The sequence below is a fragment of the Scomber japonicus genome, chromosome 19, assembly GCF_027409825.1.
Source record: "Scomber japonicus isolate fScoJap1 chromosome 19, fScoJap1.pri, whole genome shotgun sequence".
Classification (NCBI taxonomy): Eukaryota; Metazoa; Chordata; class Actinopteri; order Scombriformes; family Scombridae; genus Scomber; species Scomber japonicus.
In genome coordinates, this window is record NC_070596.1 from 22,618,739 (window position 1) to 22,642,361 (window position 23,623).

Below are 23,623 nucleotides of genomic sequence, written 5' to 3' on the forward strand. Positions count from 1 at the left end.
TTTAAAAACTTTCATGAAACTGCACTGTGAGTTTTCAGCACCATTTGCAAATGGGGAAACTGACCCCAGATCAGTAGCTATACTCTTAAATCACATCTTAAGACATATTTTTACTATGGTGCATAATTCAGCAGGTGATTCAATTAAAATATGTAGTGACACCCAGTCACCTCTGCTCTTCTAACAGGATCATGTGAGCTGAATTTGATTCACTATTAAAGACCATTTTCTTTATTAGAATACAAAGAGACAACACAAACACCAAAACGTCCTGCAATCCCATTTAATAACATCTTATTTGTGTCATTTTTTCCTAGATGGACTGTCATCAATGACAAACTGTTCATCTTAAACAGACTTAGTTACAACAAACAACATTACCTCAATCCGCTGTTAGATGTCATACCTGCTGACAATGCATGTTTTGTAGCACTGACCCTATTTTGCATTATCCTCCTTACCCCACACTGACCCCTCCCTCTTTTGACTGCAGGCTCATCCCAGGGATGACTAATCTCAGTCCTGCTTTGGTCCCTGCACCAGTGATTATGCGTCTAATCAACTGACTATCACACCACCTTAACTGAGCACAACAACACAACCACTCTTGTGTGCCACATTATTGACAGTAATGACTCAGTGGACAAGAGAAGGAGGGGGGGGGGGTATTTGTGTGCTGCTGTGCTGCCTATCACGTGGAACTGTGTACACTGAAAACAGTAGAGGTGAGGATTGATTTCTGTAGGAACCTGTTCATTTATACCTGGAGTTCAAACATAAATGAATCCTGCTGAGTTAATCAAGTTCCTTGTGATAATCCCTTATGATAATTAATGGTTTAATACGCAGTGGGATGAAGAAGGCCAAAAGTTCCTTCAACTGAGTCATAGACAACTAAAAACAAACCAAAGCCCACATAATGTTCTACCAAAATGAATGTATATTATCAATCACTATTATAGTCTTTGCTTATTGTAAAGTAGACTGATATGCTTCTGTGTTTAGAGCCTTGCTTAGATGAATCTATACAATTCAGTTACTGTACGATGTACTGCATTGTCTTCTTTGCAGACTTACCCTTGTACACTTGCAAACTTACAACAAACTTGGAGCTTAACTCAGATGAACTTTTGTGCGTAAAGGACTGGCTTTCATTCTGATTTCTATTACATAAATGACGCACATTTCAGTTAAATAATCTGGTTCGTCTTTTCTTCTACAACAGTGAAGTTGTCCTGCTTTAAACTCCCAAACAAGCAGTTCTGCTCTCGCTCAAATTAGAAGTGCTCAATGATGTCACACAGTCTTTACATGGTTGTGGTAATTATTAAAGATCACCCCCAAAAATGTGTTAAGAAAGAAGACATGAATAATAATTTTAGTCTGGTATGGGTTCCCAACATAAAAGTTCAGTTGTAGTTTAGTTAAAAGTTCTCACCCCTTCATCCTCATTAAAGATTCCAAAATCTATAAATATATGCAAATTGTGTTCACTTCAAAAATTCAACTACTGGATATAAGATGTTTCCTACTTCACTGAAAAGTTCATTCTTAATGTAAGTTTCCACATCATAGGCCTGTTTAAATTACATACTGGACAGGGATTGGCTCCCAAACTAACTGTGATGTCACAGATCATGCTAGCAGCCTATAGATGCATGCCTTAAACTCCAATATTGGTGAGCACAGATAAGCTTTCCTCCTTCAGGCGATTTATTGGAAACAGATTTCTAGTGTCAAACTCTACAATACCTCAATGTGGATGCAGTGATGATCAAACATCACAGTCAGGTGACAATAAGAAAAAACAGGTTTGGCTGGAAGGGGGGCTTTAAAATCAGGGTATCCAGATACACACCTTTTTCTTAAATCCTCCCCTTTTGCAAATCAGACTGTGGCATGACGACATTTGTGAGATTTGCAAAACACAGGTTTACTATTCCTGTAGTTTCTTTGTTTTTTAATCAGCAGTGCCATCCTGAGATTGTGTTACATTAACGCATTGCACTGTAGTCTGTAGTATACGCATCATACATCTGCCACAGTCTGCTGCTGTTAGGGTTGCAGTGGAATAGGAGGGTCCATAGTGCGGTGGAAGTGAAGTAGCAGGCGAGCGAGGTGGCAGTGGCACAGCAGTCGAGGGAAGGGCAGCGCAGTGAAGGAACGCAGCCGTGGAGCGCGCTGTGCGCACCGGAGGGACGAGTTGATTGACAGTCGGAGGCACGGAGCGCCCCGTGCGGCACACAAACGGAGCACGCTAATCTCCCCTTACTAGTCTTGTCAAAGGCATCTTTGTGAAATACCAGCCAAATCAGCCTGGCGCAAATAAGGGGGAGTCTATCCATCCCCTGGGGTCGACATTGGAGTCTTCTCACCTAACAAACGACTAACGAGGAAGCAGCAGTTCTGCGACCCTATCCCACCCGGTCTTCACCTGTTCAGTCCTAACTGGACACAGTCAGTGCTAACCTGGCGTCTCAAACTATCCTGGAAACGAGAGTGGATGGACTAAAAGGTCAGGTTGCACTTTGCAGTCTGAGCCAAAGAAGATTTTCTCGATTCATTGCATGGACTGCGCCCGCTCCTGTCGGGATCGTTTTGGGGTTATTTATTTTTATGTGTTTGTTTTTGGGTATATTCTTGTAATTGTGATGCGTCTGTGAGTCAAGTTACAAAACCCGAAGCTTGAAAAAAGCCTTTTTATTCTTCTTCAATGGAATAACGGCCAGATATCCAGAAGACCCGGGTGGAAATTAAGTTCCATTTTGGTGCGTAATCTGTGCTGTGTGTGAGGTTGCTGAGCCGCAGAAGTAGTTGTGCCTCCTTCTTTTTCACGTGCATTACTCATTTGTTTTTTACATGGAGTAGGCTGAATCACAGGTAAAGACTTCAAAAGAGCGGGGTTTATTCTCTGTGGCCTGGAACACGCAGGCGGATCTGATGTGCAGATTCTCCGTAGGATGGTAAATGACCGATGGGGAATCATGAACAGCTCTTCTGAACTCGAAGATGGGACTCGGCATAAAAACCAGGTACGTGCCCATATATTGTACAGCTGCTCTTTGGATTCATGAGGAGTGGTGCATCTGCTTGGTGCAGTGTTACCACGCTCAGTTTGGCGATGTGGCTCTCGGGCGAATCTCTGCACTGTAGAGACAGTAGCTGCAGATGAGCTTTTCCCGACTCCCCGGGCTCTGGCACTTCTGTTCCTGTCATAATGTCTAAACCCACCCGCATATCACACAATCCCCATGGCTACTTCTGTTTAGCGCGACACAAGGCTTGCATGTGTCAGTTTAGAGTACTTGAGACAGAAATAGATGGAAACTGTGGGGAATAATGGTAAAAATCACAGTAGGCGCTAAATGTGAATAGATGGATAGTTGTTTGCGCATCTTGGCTGCGTGGACACCAAATATTCTCTGTTTCCCTCCCTATGTAAACCCGGGTTATACTTGGAAGTGAAAGTCTGGAAATCGCATCGGTGTTGTTTAGAGTGTTGAAACATGGCTCACAGATATCCTCCAATAGCCATTAACACTCCAGAGGTCTTTAGGCTGTCTCCCGCTCGGATGAATTGAGACAGGAGCAGACGTGCGTTGTGTTGCAGCCAGGCAAGCTCACTTTAGGGAATAGTCAATGTGTTTTCACAAGGTCAGTGGAGGGTTATTGACAGCCCATAAGGGAGAGGGCTCTTTTGAAACACGGAATCGGATTTCGGGGGCACTGATAAAGCTGCCTTGGTGCATTTGCTTGGCTTCTAGAATGATTTGCCTCACTCATCGACTAATGAGAAAGAGGATGGATTAATTTATCATGGGACTTCGCTGAAAAATGATGTAAAGGTGCTGATGTGAAAACTTCCCCAGAGCCATTATAAAATGATATGAAGAGAAGTTACATTTTTAGGACAAGAAACCTGCACTTTTTTAAAAATATCAGCAATAGCCTGAATGGCCTGTTATGAAAAAAGGTAACAGTGTAGAATGTAAATCACCTGATGGGCTTTTATAAATGAGCATTTTTCTCTCATCAGCTGTTTTATAACAACATAGCTTACTTCAAACCATTTCTAAATGAACATCTTTGCTCTCTGTGGTTCTTTTACTTCAAACTAATCACAAGAATTTGGATTGTGCCATTCGGAAAGGAGGAACCATGCTTATTACCCTCCTTCTGAAACACCCTTGTGGTACATTTCTTGTAATTTGAATAGCCTGACAGGTGTCAGACAATATCTTTCTACCCTGTTTTGTGCCGCTGTAAGATTTCATAGCTAGATTTGAGTAATTTGCAGGTGGAGAGTAGTGGCACTGGGCCTGGTGTTTAAGTCCTCAATAAGGTGTAGTTACATTAATATTGATTTATGCAAGGCTGATTGATAAGAGGCTGTAGTTAATTTTTCATATATCACAGTCGGCTGATTTTAGTCTAACCACGACTCTTCTAAGGAGGAGCTGATCAATGATTAAAAGGATATGTGCAAAACATTCTGCCTACTGCCTGCAAGCTATTTTATAACCACTTAAAGGTCATGCGAATAGCAAAAATGTCTGTCCTGGGCTTTAACTGAATGATTTTGTGTCCTGTAATGCCCATATTTCTGTCTCAGTTCATCAAACTTGCCAGAAAAAAAAATCTTAGATATGAGATAAATTTTAATGTTGTTTTTTTCAAGTTTCTGTTTTTGATGAAAAAATCTGAATGACTATATGAAGCACTAATATGCTGAGTGGTAAGCCTTGAGGATGAAAAGGCAAAATACGTCCCATAACCCCAACTCTCACTCTGGATCAGACGGGGGTGGGTCGTTGGATGAGATGAGAGGTTGTGGGAAATGGGAACAGCTAATGCTGATATCTGTCCCTCTCCTCCCTACATCTATCTGTCTCCCTCTTCTACGCTCGTTATATTGCTATCACACACAGACACACATAAATACTCTGTCTCTCTCTGTGCGTCTGCCTGTCGCTCTGTAATCTTGAGCAGTAACACCAAACCTTTATCTCCAGCCTCTGTGCTATTGACACAGTCATTTCAGACTCAGTGGGAAAGGGTCGGGTAATAGAGATCTCTTGTGGCCCCTTGTTTGTTTTGATATTAAAAAATGCGGTCAAGTATTTGTCTTGTGACTTTGCATATTTGATTTGTTGCTGTAGGTGTGCTGTCATCCATGCCCTTTTTGTAACAGATGGAGACCAGTCATAGTAAAGCAATAGTAGAAAAGATTCTTGTGCAACTTAATATCAGCCTTGAAACCTCATTCACTGAATAATAGGCAGCAGAGACTGAGGCTACATGGTCAGATATGTTCTTATGTTTGTAAAAATGAGACACTTTAAAGAAACAATGGCTACCATGAGATAGAGCATAATTGGAAGCTGGATAAATAGTGCCACCTCCATATTAACTATTTGTCACTGCTCGCCATAATGAAAAGAAGATGAAATAGCAAGGTGGAGAAAAAAATGTTGGATTTTACATCAAAGTGGTTGTTACAGTTAACTTATTTTCTCACATAATTTGGGGGGGGGGGGGCGGGCAAGGTGTGTAATACTGTGCTGTAAAAACACCAATATTGATTTTCTTTTGGGATGCTAGCTAGATATCTTATATTGTGCTGTTATACTGTTAGCTATAGCTGTTTCCATGGTATCATTTTTAAGTCACCAAAGCTCAAGCTACTTTGAGTAATTACAATAATATATCTTGTGCAAACATTACACATATACACTGAACACTGTATATACTGTATGTATAAGTATATATAGCACACACACATACTGTACACTCACACACTGTATAGCTGAGAAGTCAGTGAGGCTCAGTGGGGTTGATCACTCGGGTTGGAGGTAATCAATAACATTCGGAGAACTCAAAACTCTCCAAAGCACCGAAAGATCTGTTTGTGTATGAGTGTAATAACATAGAATGCATCTGTTCCTTGCCAGCTTACACACGCATTTCACTAAAGAGCAATATATCCTACAGACAATTTAGTGGATTTTATAGCCTGAGCTATACTTTAGAAACACCCACCAACACAAAGAAATCAAAGTCTCAAAATCAAATCAATAAGTTGGCAAATCACCTCACTGGTTAGGATGTATCTACAGCACATCAGGCACAAAGCTGTAAAAAGGAGGAAGGTTTGCCTTGACAGCAGACATACTGTAGGCCCACATCTATCAAAAACAGACCCGGCAGCAATCTAATTCAGAAATGATATCAGGATTGCATGAAATCCACAGCACACAAGCACACACACACACACACACCTCTGCCGGGATTTATCAATTTGCACTAACTCACTTTAATACTCTTCGGCCTCACATGTGTGGTGCAGGCATACACTAGAGGGCTGGACTATCCTTTATATACACACATCTATATAGATATTAAGGCTCAAGGATTTGAGGAAAATATCAAATTCACAATTTCTCTGACCACTACCGTGATTTAAATTCCAGTTATTTTCTATAAATCAGATTACAGACCTGTATGTGTGGTCTGCGATATTCAACAAGATTGTATTAAACAGGTTGACAACGGTATCTTGTTTTCACAGAATCACAAAGAATACTGTTGCTTGTTGTTCAGGACCTTAATATAATTGTCTATTAAACATGACCAGTTTAGCTCACATTAATTCAGATATTACATTAGTGGTATACTCATGACATTCAAATGTGTCCTTATATCAGCATATTGGTGCCACTTAAGGTAATAATGACAAACTACTACTGAGTCTCATCTGATGTTTTTTATGTCTAACTAAATGAAACCATTGTTGACAGCACTGCACTCTGCTTAAAGTTACGTTCACTGATCAACAGATATATTTATGTATAGACTTTAAGGCCCTACACATAAAACAATGATATAATATGTGTAGAAGGATTTAACTGACAAATCCTGACACCTCTGTTCACCTGCTGTCTGTTATTTAGACTCCACAAATACTGAACGATCTGTCTGGATTTGACAGGAGCAATCACTTTGTTTGCCAGTGTACAGCAAAAGTATAAAAGAAATGACACTAAGTGGTGTTTCCTCTTCCTTAAAACTGTCTTTGGCATGCAGAGGGAGAACATGTTAACCAGACAACAGCCAAGATTCCTTGTTTGTTGTGTGGCCAACTCAAAGAGTTAATGTTAATTGACTATGGCTGAGTATATCTTCCACCCAACACATGTCATTATAGCTTGTGTAATCATCAGCCACCAGTTTAAACTTTCAGTTGCTACAGCTTGTTAAGACAAGAGCCATGTAAATGATAATTAAAATCACTGGGATTTGAAAATTGTACCCTTTCAAAGAATGATTTTGATTAGTTGATCAACCCTACTTTTAGTGCTGCATGTTTTTGTCTATAAGCTGACACATGATAGGTATATGTTTCTGCTGTAATAGGTCATGTAATATTTGGTATATTTAATAGTATAGGACATTTTTCTTAGGCACTGCTACCATGTAAAACGGCTTCTCAATCACAGTATAACAGTGTTGTGACTGAAGCTGTACTTGGTGTGAGACGTGGTCTTGCTGTTTTTTGTGGGTATCGTTGTCAGACTAATGAACCTGCTGAGCTGGCTGGAGGTATAGGAGGCAGTGGGGACTGGAGCAGAACAGTGCAAAGCAGAGACAGTTGCCTGGTTCACTGGGCTCGTGATTTCCCTGTGGGGGGTCCTGTTATAGCAATTCAATTCAAGAATACTTCAAAAATATGTCCCTCAAGGGGTAATTTTAGGCAAACAAGTACACATATACATTTCATTCACATACATTTAGAAGATATGAAAAAATACAAATATGACAATGTCAGAAAGAGTTTAAAGACTTAAGGATTAATAGCTGGTCTACAGGTGGCCAACAATATCTAACAGCACAAAAGTCTATTGGCTTCTGGAATTAAACCAAACTTCCTCCCGCTTGTTACTACTTACAGGCAATCTAAAATGTACCACTGATTGTCCTTTTTGACAAAGGAAATGTAAACCAGCAGAAAAATGAAAAATGTTAAAGTACTTTCAATAAAAGAGGAATAAAATGTCAATATTCTTTAAACGACTCCAAATGTGTTTCGTTTACAAATGCAGTACGGTCGCTGCTGATTTTCTTCTTCTTCTTTTTTTTTTCAGAATAACATTTATATTTTCACTATCTGTCATCAAACACAGTTCCCAAGTATTTGTAGGTCTGGATGATTTCAACACTTACACCATGAATGATTGTTGGAACACTGTCTATATGGTTTTGTGAGTTTACTATGACAGCAGTTCAACGCTTAACAACCTCAGCTTCAGTCTCCCCTACCCCGCTCTGGGTGACATCAAAGAAACACCCGCCAGCAATAGTTTTCAAGCTCCAAAAGTACTTCATCCATATGTCACAGATCACAATTTCTGAAAATACAGCTGGTAGAATTCTGCACTTAGATAAGTTCAACAAGTTAAAATTGGGGCATATAAACTTTTTTCTCTACGATATAGACAGTTTTTTGTTGTAAGTGTACGCTCTACTCTGTCGCTATGGATGGTAACTGTCAAAAGTGCACGTTTAATGCCAGTGAGTGTGAGTGCAAAGTTTTTGTCTTTGTGTATGTGTGTACATATTGTCTAAAATTCAGTTTGTGCATCCAGCTATAAACAGATCACTGTTCAAAGGAGAGATGGATCAAATCAGGCCATGTCAGTATTATGTATTTAACAGTTGTACAGTATATAAAAGACAGGTTGATGTATTTATGTGGGTCTTGTGCATGCTGTGATCGTGTGATCATGTGTCTCTATCAATCAATTGTTCTTTTTAAACAGAGTATGGGGGTGGGGAGGTGAAGGAGAGTTATTCAGTTTATCAAGAAAAAAAAAATCCCTGAGTGTCATTGATTTCCCTTTGGTACCGCACTTCATAACAACATCGCCTGTATATTGGCATGCACTGTAAGCCTTAATGTTTCATTCTGTTTCTCATCTTCCAGTGGGCATGTTCTCCTCTGGCACTACTGCTTTTCTAATCACCTCTCTTCTATTGATCCTTTTTTTTTATCATTGTGATGTTATCTTCTTTTAAGATTTTGGAGACATCCAGATACCATACAAGCTGTGCACAGTTGGAATCCATTGCTTTGGCATTGTTGAATTGTGGGATCAAAACCTAAGTGGTTCATAAGAGTGTAGGCCTATTGTTAGAATGAAGGTATGAATGTGTGAGACAAGTGTGTGTGTTGGTGGATCAAAGTGGTGACGAGCCATTTCTGTCAAGTCGTTACGTAAGTGAAGAGTGCTTTTACATAGAAAGTGATTTAGAGCCTTAATGGAGAGGCATGTTATTTTGTTTAGGTTTCTGCTGCAGACAGATGGAGCCATTTTGTGTAATGTGCATGTGCAGTAGTCCTTTACCAGTCAGAAGGTTATAAAAGCATATAACCTCAAATGCTTCTGGCCTTGTTCATCTTCTGTTATCTGACCCTCACACTCTTCTATGTTTTTTTCTCATGTTCTCCCTTGCTGTGTCTCTTGCTGACATAAAGGGACAAGACATTTCAATAACCACTTTTTAGTGCTGCAAGGTGGCTAAGAAGCCTTGAGAAAGGTGAGGTAGAACAGGGTTAAGAATGAAAAATATAGGAGTTGATACAAGCAAAAGAACAAACTGGAGAGTCAGAGTGGGATAACAAAAGACTAACCAGGCTAGAGTAGAGTAAAAAGGACACAGGAGGGTTGGAGAGTTTGAATCACAGTAGGTCCCAGATCATTGCTGAGAAAACAGCAGGCTAGCTGGGAGCACGTGTATTTCTGCAATATGACGCAGATACTGTAGAGATTCCAGCTGCTTCTAATCCCACATACCTCCAACAAAGATACAGATACAGGGACGTGCAGAAGATGTTAGAGGAGCACAGGCCCAAATTCATAATTAAATAAATATATACTTATATAATGACTACTTTTGTAACACTGTTAAATCGATATTAAAATGTATGTATTTAACCCTCCTGTTGCCCTCGAGTCAAGGAAGGAAGGGAGGAAGGGAGGAAGGAAGGAAGGAGGGAAGGAAGGAGGGAAGGAAGGAAGGAAGGAAGGATAGGGGGAAAGGAAAGGAAAGAAGAAAGGGAGGAAGGAAAGGAAGGAAGGAAGGAGGAAAGAAGGAAGGAAGGAAGGAAGGAAGGAAGGAGGAAAGAAGGAAGGAGGGAGGGAGGGAGGAAAGAAGGAATGAGGGAGGGAGGGAGAAAGGAAAAGAGGAAGGGAGGAAGGAAGGAGAGAGGAAAGAAGGAAGGGAGGAAGGTAGGGGGAGGAAAGAAAGAGAGAATGAGAGAGGGAGGAAGGAAGGAGAGAAGGAAAAAGGAGGAAGGGAGGAAGGAAGAACAGAAGGAAGGAAGAAAGGGGGATGGAGGAAGGAAGGAAGGAAGGGAGGAAAGAAGGAACAATCAAAACAGACGGGTCAATTTGACCCGGGAGGACGACACACATGCAAAGAAACTGAAAAGTGTATTTCAGTATATTCTCCTCACATTTAACCAGCCCAGGTTTTACATACTGTATTCATCTGACTGACATCCTCACTTGCAGAAGATGCACTTCTCCTGGCTGTGTGGCTGCTTCTCTCACCTTCACATTCATCTCTTAGCACCTCTCCATAGATGGTATAATTGCTTCAGTAATAATGGGCAATAAGAAGGTGATGATATTGTGTGACTAAGATACTATTACTCTGTCCCAACAAATTAGTTTAATATAATTCAGATATCATATCATCATACTGAGGCTTGAAAGCTGGGATGCCTTTAAGCCACAGCTCTAAAAAGCAACACATAAGTTTAAGATAAGATGGAAACTGGTTTATAAAAGATTTTAACTGTTAATGTCCTTAATTTCGTTGTATTCCTTCTCTCATGTATCATATCATAGTTATCTTATAGCTTATGGGGGATAAAGAGGCAGACCTTTTTCACAACTTTATAACTAACTTAAACAACTTGAAGAAATGGATTATATGTCCGTATCCATTACCTGCTTTGGATGCACGATGATGATAACAGCTTATCTGAATGTTACTTCCACTGAGTTCTGTCAACTACAGTCACTATACCTTGTGGTAAATTATTAACATTAACATACACTAATATAAATTCAGCTACACTCAGAAACAGGATGAAGTACTGAGTATATTGTTGTGTAATGCTGGATGGAGCAGGAGTAACAGGAATTGCTATTTAATTTTTATTTATTTTAAACACCCCAGAAAAGGGGCATTTTCTCTTTTGAAAGCCAAACGGACAGGTGCTGAAGCTCCCTTTGTGGTCTCACTATGCACGTGCCTCAGATATATCACACATTGCCGTGGGAGGGAAGAAGGCTTTTTTCACAGTCTATCCTTGGATCTGTTACAAGCCTCATCACAGAAGCCCCAAAGCATCACCAAGGGCTCACTCGCATCCAAAACAACAGCTGCAATAGAAAGTAATTGTACCTAATTGATTCGTGATTTTTGGTAATTGTGTTGATTTTACGTACTGCACATACTTTAGGTTTAGTGTGTGTGTGTATGTGTGTGTGTGAGAGAATGTGTGTGTAGATATGCACACATGTACTTACATATCCGTATATATATGGTGGAAAGCATAATGTGCATGGCTGTTGGTTTTATTCTGTGTCTTACTGTCTTTGACTAAATGTAAAGCTGAGTAGGGAACATAAGGAAGACACCGCAGGGCAAGGTTATACTTTACCTTCCAGAGCATGTATTGACAGATGTGTCAGCAAGCTGACCTGATGGGCAGGGTTTCACAGCAGAAGAGCTAAAAGTGTGTGAGCTAGAGGGAGACTAGGCAGGCGAAGGCATTAGATTTCCATCTGCAGGATCCAGCCCCCCATGCATTTGTGTGTGTGTGTGTGTGTGTGTGTGTGTGTGTGTATGTGTGTGTGTGTCTGCGTGTATGTCTATATCTATTTAGAAACATGAATAGGGGAAAAAACACTCCAAAGGAAAGATAAATGTATGTATTCCCCCCCAAATAATTTTACTGTGGAAGACTGTAATATTGCCATTCTGCAATTTATTATTCACTTCCCTGCTAAATCATCATTAAAAATGCATTGGAAATCACCTGTGAGAGGCAGATGAGAGGTGTGCAGATGGAGGGAAAAGAGTGGGTTGGAAATGAGGCAGAGTGGTGGAGTGAGGGATGAGAGAGACACGGTGTGTGCATGTGTTACGGAGTTCACTCATCTTGATGGACAACTAGCCAGAGCTATTCTGCTGACAGATTGGGCTCTATCTCCATATCTGCAGTGAGAAGTGTCCAATTTCCTCCTGCCGATTTCAATCTGAGAGTTAAAGAGCTCTGTTCGTGTGACACTAGAGTGTTGATCAAATAGAGATGTGAGATTTAGCTTGTAAGAGAACATACTTCCCACAGCATAATGAACTTATTTTTGTTCTCTGTGCTCATCATTAATCAACACTCTCAAATTCACATGCATGCGAGTGCACATGAACAACAAATTACATTCACACAGGAGCTCAGTTCTCTTTTGTGGTGGGTTACGTGTCTTATTAAGAATGCAGACTGAACATAAAATAATTAAGGAATTAATTAGACTATCAAATAAAGTGAATAATTTATGATAAATGGAGTTTAATCAAGCAATCAATCTGCTCTGGCCATTGGATCTTGAGCAGAATATTGCAAGACAGAGGGAGGAAGATGAGGAGGCAATTTTAACTGAACTTACACACAATTACCCTGAAAACTGCTGGAATACAGAGAATGCCTGGCAGCGAACCAGAGCTGATTGCTAAAATAGTGATGTAAGAGTTTGGCATCTGTTCCACTTCTAGTGTTTACAATGCAATGTTATCTTTGTGTTAAACCAACAGAGCGCCTGTGATTGAGCTGCATTGTTTTCTAACTTTCTCATACTTTTTAGTCTGCCTAACATCACATTATTGGTACTCCTTTGAGCTAAATGGAGTCATTTCCACAGGAAACTGGCTTCATACATTTACCTGCTAATGACTTGCTTAAGCTAACGGAGAAAACATAATAGCATCATTATGGGCCAGACACCATCAGGTGTCTCAAGGTTAATAGTAACATTAATTGACTAGAGGGATGAAGGCTGAGAAACCTTTGTTGTCTCTATTAAGAAGTATTCTTGATTTGTGAATAGAATACAAAAGTTGAATGATTGCCTCGTTATCCAATGCCATGTGAGGTGAAATGTATCAGAAAACCAGTAATGAGCAAAGAGTTGTTTTTCATAGATGTTTTAAGCTACTTTTCTTACAATTAACCAAAGAGGAAATGTACCGTAAAAACCGGTGTATAAGATGCACCTATAACACTTTTTTTTTCATTTAAAAGTGAGGTGCATCTTATACATTGGTGTGTCCTAAACACCAGTAAAATGCAAAGAGAGGTTGGATCTGGATATGATTATAGGAACGTAAAGGGCCGTCTACACTTAGAATGATAACTATAACAATAACTATAACTTTAAACATAATGATGTGAGCGTCCACACGCTGCATGCGCCAGCTGTTTCGTCAGCTAATGAAAATAAATGACCTGTATGGCCTATATCCTGTATGTTGTACGGAAAAATGATTGTGTGTTGATCAGAAGTATTTCGGGACACTAGTTGCTGTGATGTTTCAGTATTTACAGACCAAACTGATGTTGAAGCGCGATGTGGAAAAGCACGACTCGTGTGCTGTAGTCTATTTGCACACAGCGACAGCTCTGACGAGTTCTTGGGACTCGAGTGAGCACACAGCTACACATTGTATTAATTATGTAAAGTTACTGTCTTCTTTTAAAAGGTTTAATTGAAACTCATAACCCAGTCTGAGTTAATATACTGGTCCATTAACCAGTAACCTGACACACTGTTTCAGGTGTAATTGATTGTTTTTCAATTAATATCAAATTCAGAAAGTTTTTGAGTATAAACGTGTGTTTATAAATGAATAACTACTGGTGCATTCAAATATACCAGTCTTTATAGAAAAGTGTTTTTCCCAGCATGACATCTCCCCAAAATAGACTGCGTCTTATGTCACGATTTTTATGGCAATTTGATCACTCCCCGCAGCAAAGTCGAATTCTGCATTTTTAAAAATGTAGCCAAAAATGTACATTGTCACATTTGCCTGTAGAAGTAATACTGACCTCAAGTTATGAAGCATATCATCAATGTCATCCATGCAGCAAAACAGCCAAGTTCCCATTGATAGAAATGGCATATTCATTCATCTGTAACAGAAATGGGATTTTTCTTTTCTTTTCTTTTTTCTTTTTTTTAAATCTGTGATCTGCAGAATGAGATGAAAGCTTCACGAAGGAGGTAAGGTGACTGATACTGATAGGAGGATGAGCAGAGCATTAGGAGTTAGGATAGTTTGAGGAGAGATATAGAAAATGAAATGATGCATAAAAATATTCAGAACTAGACAGACAGAGAAGGAGGCACAAAGACACGCAGAGATGTATTTATTGCAGCTGTCCTATTAAACAGTTATGACAAACTCATAGCTAATATATTAACAGACTTATCCACCAACATCCATTATTTATTCATCATCAAAAATTCAATCTGGCAGACGTGTGTGCCATTATTCAGATGTGCTGGGGGAAAGTGGCACATTTGAATAAATGAGGAATTGTAGGACTGACTCCCATGGCTTGTTGTTATTCCAAAACCCTCCCTGTAAATGATTCAAACATTAAATCAATCAAAAAATGTAGAGGAAGGATTGATGTTGAGAAAAGGCCCTTCCCTAGCTAGCATAGCTGGGTTTATTGTACTGTATCTTTGGGAAGAAACATTTAAATGTTCTTGACCAATTTTTTAAAAAAATGGTACTTGTTGGATCTGGCTGTGTCGTACACCATCTGGCTTGATTTTGTTTTTTGTTAGCAGGAAAGGAGAACATGTTTTCTGCACATTTTAACTTGCATCTTTAATTTCAAGGTGGTTTCTGACCCCTGCTTTGGCTGAAGTAGACAAGCTCATATTTACTATATTTGGTTATTTCTTGTTTCCGCTGGTGAAATTCTGCACCTCACTGCAATACCTAAGTCTGAATGAGATTGGATATGGAAATGTAGAGAAGTGCAGACCAGTAGTTTCTGCTGATGTTGTGGAATTTGGCAGCATGGAGAACAGGACGTATTCCTCAGAGAAACAAACGTGCATACAGACAAGTCTTTGCAAGCAGATACATAAAATGAGACACACATGCACAGACACTACTCTACAGTTAGTGTTGTACATTACAGAAAATAGAAGCTACAGTTAAAGGTACACAGTTAAATGTTAGTAGACATTTTCGAACATGACAATTGTGCAAGAAGTGTTGCGAATGTTACATTTTTGGTGGGAACATGAACGTATGCACCAAATTTCATGGCAATCACAAATATCATATTTTATTGTATGCATGTTTCTTCCTTGTCCAGACTGGTGCGTACATAACCCACATTGCAACTTGACCATCAACAGTTCAGTCATAGAGTTTAATTATGCTAGTAGCGACTAATGTAGCCTCGAGCCACTAGTTTTTAGTAGGGATGAGTATTGGACAACAGAGGTCTGAAATGATGTATTTTCTAACTTTTTAGTTTTTTTTTGTCATTTTCAAACTTCTTTAGTCTGTGTGACCTGTGTGACTTAGTGACATCTAGTGGTGAGGTTGTAGATTGCAACAAATTGAATAACCCATCCCCCACTTCCCTTTCCAAGTGTGCTCTGGGTTACTTTAAAAAGATGGTGGTGCAACATGGTGGGTAGATAAAAAAGACAAATTCTTAGGTAACAAAAAACAAAAAGATTATTATTTTCAGGTGATTATACATTTATTAAAACTTGCAGCAGTGCTCCCTCTACCTCTAAACAGACTTTGATAGGTAAAATTGGTGGAGTTGAGGGGGGAAAATAAAGACGAGTATAGGGTTTCTACTATTTTTTGAAACTGAGGTACACCCTGTACAGTTCAGTTTGGGACCAACTTGTTCAAAATATTGACGAATCAGATAAGGTTTATAGCAGTCTAGAAATGTACTTATTTTGTATTAGAAGCAGGTTTGGAGAATGATGAAAAGAACCAGAAAACAATATTTTAATATTACCCAGATTTGTTTTACACATTGAGGATAAACTGTTCACAGTAGAATAGATTAACATTACAATGAGGTAATGATTCTACTGTTAAAATGTATGCATATTATCAGTCATAGCATGATTTGTCTGCAGGACTTCCCATTCATTGCTAGCCTTATTGCAGAGCCATTATCTGTCCTCCATCTTCGTATTATTGTGTTTTTAGAATATTTTTTGCTTATCAGATATTATGTAATGTCTTGTGGAGAACATATGAATGCAAGCCGGGAGCTGCAGTTAAAATATAGCTTTAAAAGTAATTTCTCCTCCTACAAAATACCCCTCACTTTCATCATTGCTCTTTATTGGAAAACTTAAATGGAATTTTTTCTGGCTAAGTTGTCAGATAATCAGGTATGTGTAGTTCCAGTCAGAGTTAGTCTGGGATTGTAAAAGCTCTTATACAGCTGAGCCTGTCAGCACTGGGTTGTGTCTTAGCCATTTGTCTGCCACCTTTAGTCAAATCTTCCTTACAGATGCAATGACTAATAGATGAAGTTTGCAAGAGATGGGGATTTACGGAGCGTGTGAGGGAACTTATTTGGAAAAAAAAAAAAAAAAGTATGATGTCCAGAAATTTTGGGAGAGAAGTTCAGGCAAGCACATAGAGAGGAAACAAAGATTGATTTTTTTTTCTTTTTCTGTCAACAACATTGAATTTGTGGCGAGATAGAAATGGTTATTGTCTTCAGCTCTGTTTAGGTCTTCAGCTTCAGTGTATTTTAAGCTCTGCCTCTCTCACTTGGGAAATGGAATCTGGCAGTCTCCTCGCAGGCACCTATAATGTGACAACATAAGAAATCAATCAGACTCAACTATTTCTACAGCCCCTCAGCTCACATTGATTTATTGCAAATGTGTTGACGATGAAGAGAGAAACTCTTTAGCACTATAGGGCAGGATGGCCAAGGGGAGTGGATATAGGAGAGAAGGATGACGGGATGATGACAGGTTTTGGGATGAGAGGTCAAGGGGAGGAGCGAACAAAGAGGTGGGATCTTGGTTTGCTGACCTTTGTTTTGATAGGTTGACATTTTTCACCTCTGGGGTTAACGCACTGTCTGTCATCAGCCAACCGGGTAAAGAAAATGATGATAATGTATTTTATATTTTGGATAGCTTTGATGTGTTTGCTGTGCGCTGTGGTTTTCAGGATATGGGGCATGACAGCTGCTGTCAGCCTGTAGTGAGATGGGTCAGGGGTCACAGAAACAGAGGTGGCTTAGATTCTCACCAGACACCGTTAGTAAACTAGCAAACTCACAAGCAGTGTAGGGGAATGCTGAGTACTTTTGCGTTACCGAAAAAGAAAACCCCTTCGTAATTCCTTGCGTAGCTTGTTTTAGTCAAGATCTCCTTTAAATATAATGACTGTACATCATCACACAGCCAAACCTGGCCCATAATCTGTAAATGTTAACACTAATAGCAGGAAAACAGACACAATGTCCCATTTACAGCTCTTTATTGTACTTAAGTGGCTTCTCAACATATGCCCACATACAAGTTATAAAACACATCACTGCAACAGGGCATCAGGCTCTTGTTACCCAGGAACAACTTGAATGTTACTGTAATGTTCTTGCTTTTATTTAATCCCATAAAATCTACTACTTTGTAACATGTTGATACCTCTGTTAATATTATTTGGGATGTTTAGTGTGTGTCAATTTTGTATCTTACATGTACTTGTGATTTTCAGTTATTTTTCATATTGTCATGATATCAGATGTCTATGTTTAAAATAATCAACGCTTCAAAAGAATGGTTGCTTTGTAGCCTTTGTTAGTCTATGGTTGTTGCTAATTTTGTTCATATTGTCCACTCGCATGTTTCGGATTTGAGAGGTTTCCATTTTGAGTAAAGAACAAGGACAATAATTGTGTTTACGTAGCCTCCAGATTGATGAGCATCACTGTCAAAATGTGACTCCATTTTTCAAAATGTCTCCTGTTTTACAACTAAATTATTACCATATTAAAGCTGTAATTTGTATCTAACGCATTTCGTAATGGCTTGTTGACTGTTGTTACTGATTTGAGTCACTTTCAATCTTTGCATTTTTTAAACTCAAAACCAATTATCTTGCCGTTGCCACTCAATTATGACTCAGAGCAATTTCATATTTCATGCTCACACAGCTCAGGGGGATATCTGGAGGAATGCCTCACCAGTAAATTTTGTTTTCTATTTTATACTTCTCAAGAGTGAAAGGCTTGTTTATCCATTTTGGTGAAGACTGTCGGAGGGGGAGACAGAGTAAGAGCTCAATGGTAGCTTGGTGTATTTATATCATGGGCATACACTTAGAGACACCAGTGGCGGGGGGTTGCTGATGGAGATGAGGATTGAAATGGATTACTGAGATAGGACAGCACTACTGAGAGAATGAAATCTTATGTTTTTATTAGGCCTTCATAAAATACACCAGCAGCAAAACATACGTCTATCCATGGCCATATGCAGCTCAGCAGAGCGGCTGAGGCCCTCTCTCTGCGGGGGCCGCGAGACTGATTGAAGGGGTTAAAGAGGAGATTAAAGTGATAATGTACATCCCTAATCCCCAGCACTTTAAGAGGGCAAAGAGGCAAAACTGCCTCCAACCACAGAGCTGGACATGAAGAGGATGCATCAATAGTCATCAGGGTCAACCATCACCATGGCAACAGATTATTCAGAATAATTATCTGCCATATGTGCCTTGTCACAATTAGAAGTTGGCTGTGAGCTGGGTCACGGGTCAAATGCTGATCAGAGTATTGAGAGTGGTGGTGAACGTAACCCCCTACACCGTTTATTAGAATAAAATTCAGCTTACTCATCGCATCTGTCACACAACCTGCACTCTGCTTCTAAGCAGATATTCTTAGAGATCTGATGCTACCAGCCACATCATTTTGTTGCAGTGGCTTACTCTAAATGTCACTGCATACTGTGCAATATCCCCCTTTTTCAATAATAGATCTTACAAAATGAAAATCTGGAAATAAATAAAAATGGATTTATGATTTCAATCAGAATACTAAGCTTCTTGAATCGACTTTTTGGCTGAGTGGAAAGGAAATGACTGTGTGAAGAAAGTGTGCAAATGTGAGCTGACAGAGGTTTAGAGAAAAAAAAAATCGAAAAAACTTTTGCGGCTCGTTCTCACAACCAAGCCTTCCATTAGGAGTCCAGGCGTTTTAACTCATCACTGCAGTTCTCTCGCAGGAGTTATACAGAGAATGCTTCATTCCCCATAAAGCCTTGTTCACACTAGTACCCTGGGAAAAGCAGCAACAAGGTGCAAAGTGGTTTATCCATTATCGTGGATCATTTATTCTGTCACTTTGGCCTATGTGAGAAAAGTAATTTTGAGTGAGATACCTTTCTATGCTGTTTACCATCCTGTGCTAAAATATGTCTGTCTTTCAAAAATCACTTTTTCATTCAGATATGCTATTCAACTGGATAATTAAAAGGAAAACAGCTGTGATTCTGAAATACTTAAATTTTTTATTGTGAAGACACAATGTTCAATCTAAAAATCTAAATAACAATTTAAAATGTATTTAAAAAATCGCCCTTTACTTTGTTCTAATTGACTCTCTTGATCTAATTGTGAATTAGATACAAAACACTTTGAGGATTTCTGGGAGAGTGAAAAATGTAATGGTGGCTTAAAGGTTTTATTTGTATGATTCAGAAATCCCTTCTCATTAGTGACACCGGTGGCCATTTAGTGAGCTGCTGTCAACATCCTGCTGCTCACACTCACTCGCATGCATAGAGCAAGTTGCAGTGTAAGATTATTGCAGGTGGTGTCTTTTTCTTCACGTACACTTCTCATAATAACACAAAAGATCTCTAACGTTGTGTTTTGCACTGTGCTTCTGCAAAGCATCTCTCGCTCCCATTCAAAAACCAAAAGAAATACAAAAAGGGTCATGCTATGTTCTGCTATCATTCTAAGGCTTGTTTTCTGCTCCTTTGTTGAGGAAATGTGTGTGTGTGCTCAGGAGTGGGCGACTTGTCATTGTGCGGGTGTTTTGTTATGCCAGTTGTTTGTTGTCATTAGCGGGAGAGAGGCAAAAATATCACATCTGTAGGATTTTACGGAAAATCCAGGCTGTTGCAGACAATCAAGAAATTCAGGGAAAGTTTCATTCATCACGTTATATTACAACCTGTTCACTCATCAGCCATAAAAAAAACAATTAAAACATGTAAATTGCTCAAAAGTTCTTACAAATAGAACCAATCTGACAGCTCACAGTAATACCCCAGACACCTCTGGGTTATTACTGTGAGCTGTCAGATTGTGTGATATGCACGATGACACTGCTTTTCACTGATCAAATGTGTCACATCATGCCAGGCAAGATCACAGGGTGCAGCCACTACCGATACCTTTAGAAAGCAGCCTGGATGCATTCAGACACGCCACTTACATTTAAACACCAATAAATCCCCAATGCACTACTTACATGTGTGGTCTATTAAGATTGTCACCCATCACCATTAGAAGCCACTTGGAGCCCTCTGGCATTCTGGGAAAATAATTACATTCTTTCTGCGTCATAATTACTGCCTTGAAAGTGTCTCTTTTGCTCACTAACAAAGCAGCCTCTTACTCTTTCTCTCTCTTCCCATTCGTCTCTCCCCAAGCTCTGTCTTTCTCATCTCTAGTCTGTTGTCTCTGTAGACACTAATGAAGTGGTTTAATCTCACAACTCCAGAGGAATTGTCAGCAGTGGACTGCATTAATTGAGTTCTTGTGTGTCTTCGTTTTAAAGTTTCCACATTTTCAGAATGGGTCTACCATATAAACATGTTCACCATCTTCACCTACTGTACTGCTGCTGTGAGACTCATTTGCAGTTGGTAGACTGTAAGGATGTGTGTGTGCATATTGGCACAATGTGTTCATTAATTAGTGAAAATGAAACTAATGTAGTTTGGTGCTGTGAAAAGTTTAGTAGCACAGTGATTTCCCATTTGGAACTTTATTCAACTGTATGAATCCGCCCAAATCAAATCTGTTGCCATCTTGATCTATTATTCTGTAATCCCCTACAGGAAATCATAATAAGATTCGTTTTGCTTAGCTGCTCATCTGATCCGGTTGTTTTGATGGAGAAGCATTAGAGGATATATGCCTTTTTTTTTGGGGGGGGGGGGGGGGGTTTACCTCTAACTTATGCACCTACTCATTGCAGAAAGTTGGGATGAAAAACCTGTCAGATATGAAGTGAGTTTGAGTTATTATATAGTTCCAGTTGAGTAAACATAGTGAATAGCTTGTCTGTTACTTCCAGAGTATGACTGATGTTTAGTACCTGCTAACTACACTCAACTGGTCTATTTATGCAGTCACTCTACTTTGATTTAGTTCCTGCCTTCTTCAGAGTCTTCATTTGGATTACATTTTCTTTGACACTGCTTTACTGCATTCATGGGGAAAAAAAGCGACAGTTGTGGCAGTTCCTTTTACCAACAGCCAGAGAGCAAGCCACTGCTTCTGCTCTCATATTTGCCTCAATCCCAAGGATTCAGACTGTTGACTTAGGATCTTTTTGAATAAAGAGTACCTCCATTTTCACTTCACCAGCTAAAGAAGCTCTTTTCTTATTTGCACAGAAGTGCTAAATTGAAAATATGATGCATTAAACCAGGTTACAATTTGGACTGCATTAACTGTGCCCTCAGATATTGACACACTTCAATTGTCAGTTGAGGTGGAAGATGTTGTATATAGTATTAAATTACTGCATCATTTTGTGGATAATTTAACAACATTAGATTACAATATTTTATTAACCAACCTTGTGGAAATGTGAAGCTTGTATGTATCTGATCTTGCATACAGTGGAAACTATGTGAAGAAAAGACTGCAAAATAGATTCTACATAAAACATGATACCTTATTGCCCTAATCATTTCTAAGAAGGCTTTCAGTGCTAACTATTTGTGTTTGTAGTTATATTTATTTATTTATTGCAGTGGTGGTGTTTTATGCATAATGCCCTGTTTCTGTTTGCATTTTATTTTCATTAATTTTGACCTTTTGCCAGAACAGGACTGTGTATATGTCATGTTATTCCATTGCAGTTAATCTGTTCTTTGTTATCTTTTCTTTTCACAATTTCCAAACTAAACATTTATTCATATGAGATTTCATTTTAAGAGCCTGTTCTCCTAAAACTACCTATAGTTACGTTTGAGTGATAGCAGGTGGATGGCTAGATAGTTAGTTAGACTATGGTTTTTGTGCTCAAACTTAACCAGACCTTAACCACAGTGTTGTCCACCATAAACACAAAACATAATTATTTTTAACAGTGATTTGGAAACCAGCATATTACGCACCTGTTTTGGAAAGCAGCATATATTGCTCTGATGGGTCATTCTGGAGTGCTGGTACAAATGACCTATGTAATCTTTTGGAGGACTTGTTGTAATTTCACATACATTTCCAAATTGCTTATTCCATCTCTTGAAAAGTCAGTGATCAAACCCCCACACTTTGCATGAAGAGGCCCTTTCATGATGTGTGCATATACTGACTGAATGCAGTATGTACTGCACGCATTGACCATTGCTTCTGAGGGGTTATTTTGCAATGAAATTTAGAATGCTTCCATTATAGCAAAGGCCCTTCTGAGAAAATTGCTTTTGCATTTATGAGAAGTGTCACTATCAGTAGTAGCACTATGCTGTTGGCATGCTGGGTACATTCATAACTGCTAACTAAGCTCATATCATCCAAGGAGGGCTGAATCAAGGACAGCGTGACTTGGTTGTAGATACTCGAAAATGTTTCACCTTTCATCCAGGGGGCTACTTCAGTTCTAACTGACTGGTGCAGGTGTAGGTGTTTTACCTTTATTTCTTTTATTTCATGCTCCATCTTTCACACAAAAAGCACAGAGAAGTGAGATATTACACTTTAAAGGTTAGAGGAACTCTTTATTTTCCAGAAACAAAAAGTCTGCAGTCCAAGAAAGTTCAAACAAGTGTGATTAAGGTGTTCTTTGGTAGAGAACAAAAAAGCTCAAAAAACTATAATTGTCCAAGGCACACTTCTGGCAAAAAAGTTAAAGAGGCTTTGCCCAGAAAACTGTCATGGTGATTAAAAAAAAAGAAATTGACAAAACACTGTTCATGTTAAAATAGATCTATGTTACCACCCTTAGGGCCTGATTTACTAAAGGTCTACATGTGTAAAAACATCAGCAAACTTGACATCACCTGCAAAAAATGTGCAAACTGATCTACGAACAGAGGGAGGGAGGAGACAATGCAAATATGTTATTTAGCACACCCATTGTGATTTACCAAACCTGAAGGTAATTTTTCTGATGGCATATGTCGGTTTTTCTGGAAATATTTGTTTTTTTTTTATAACTCAATATATTTGTTAACCTCTTGCACTAGAACCTGATCACTTTCCATTTTGTACTTGCAGGCTTTCTGCT

The 23,623-nt window shown here is 39.1% G+C and overlaps 1 protein-coding gene across 2 annotated transcripts in view; it reads left to right on the plus strand.

The window, feature by feature from the left end:
- Positions 1-2,960: 2,960 nt before the first annotated feature.
- fibcd1b (fibrinogen C domain containing 1b) overlaps positions 2,961-23,623 on the plus strand; it is a 108,989-nt gene continuing 88,326 nt past the window's right edge. For both annotated transcript variants that reach the window (XM_053340149.1, XM_053340150.1), the window contains exon 1: positions 2,961-3,032. In XM_053340149.1, coding sequence (XP_053196124.1) covers positions 2,961-3,032 — 72 coding nt within the window. The remainder of the gene's footprint in view (positions 3,033-23,623) is intronic.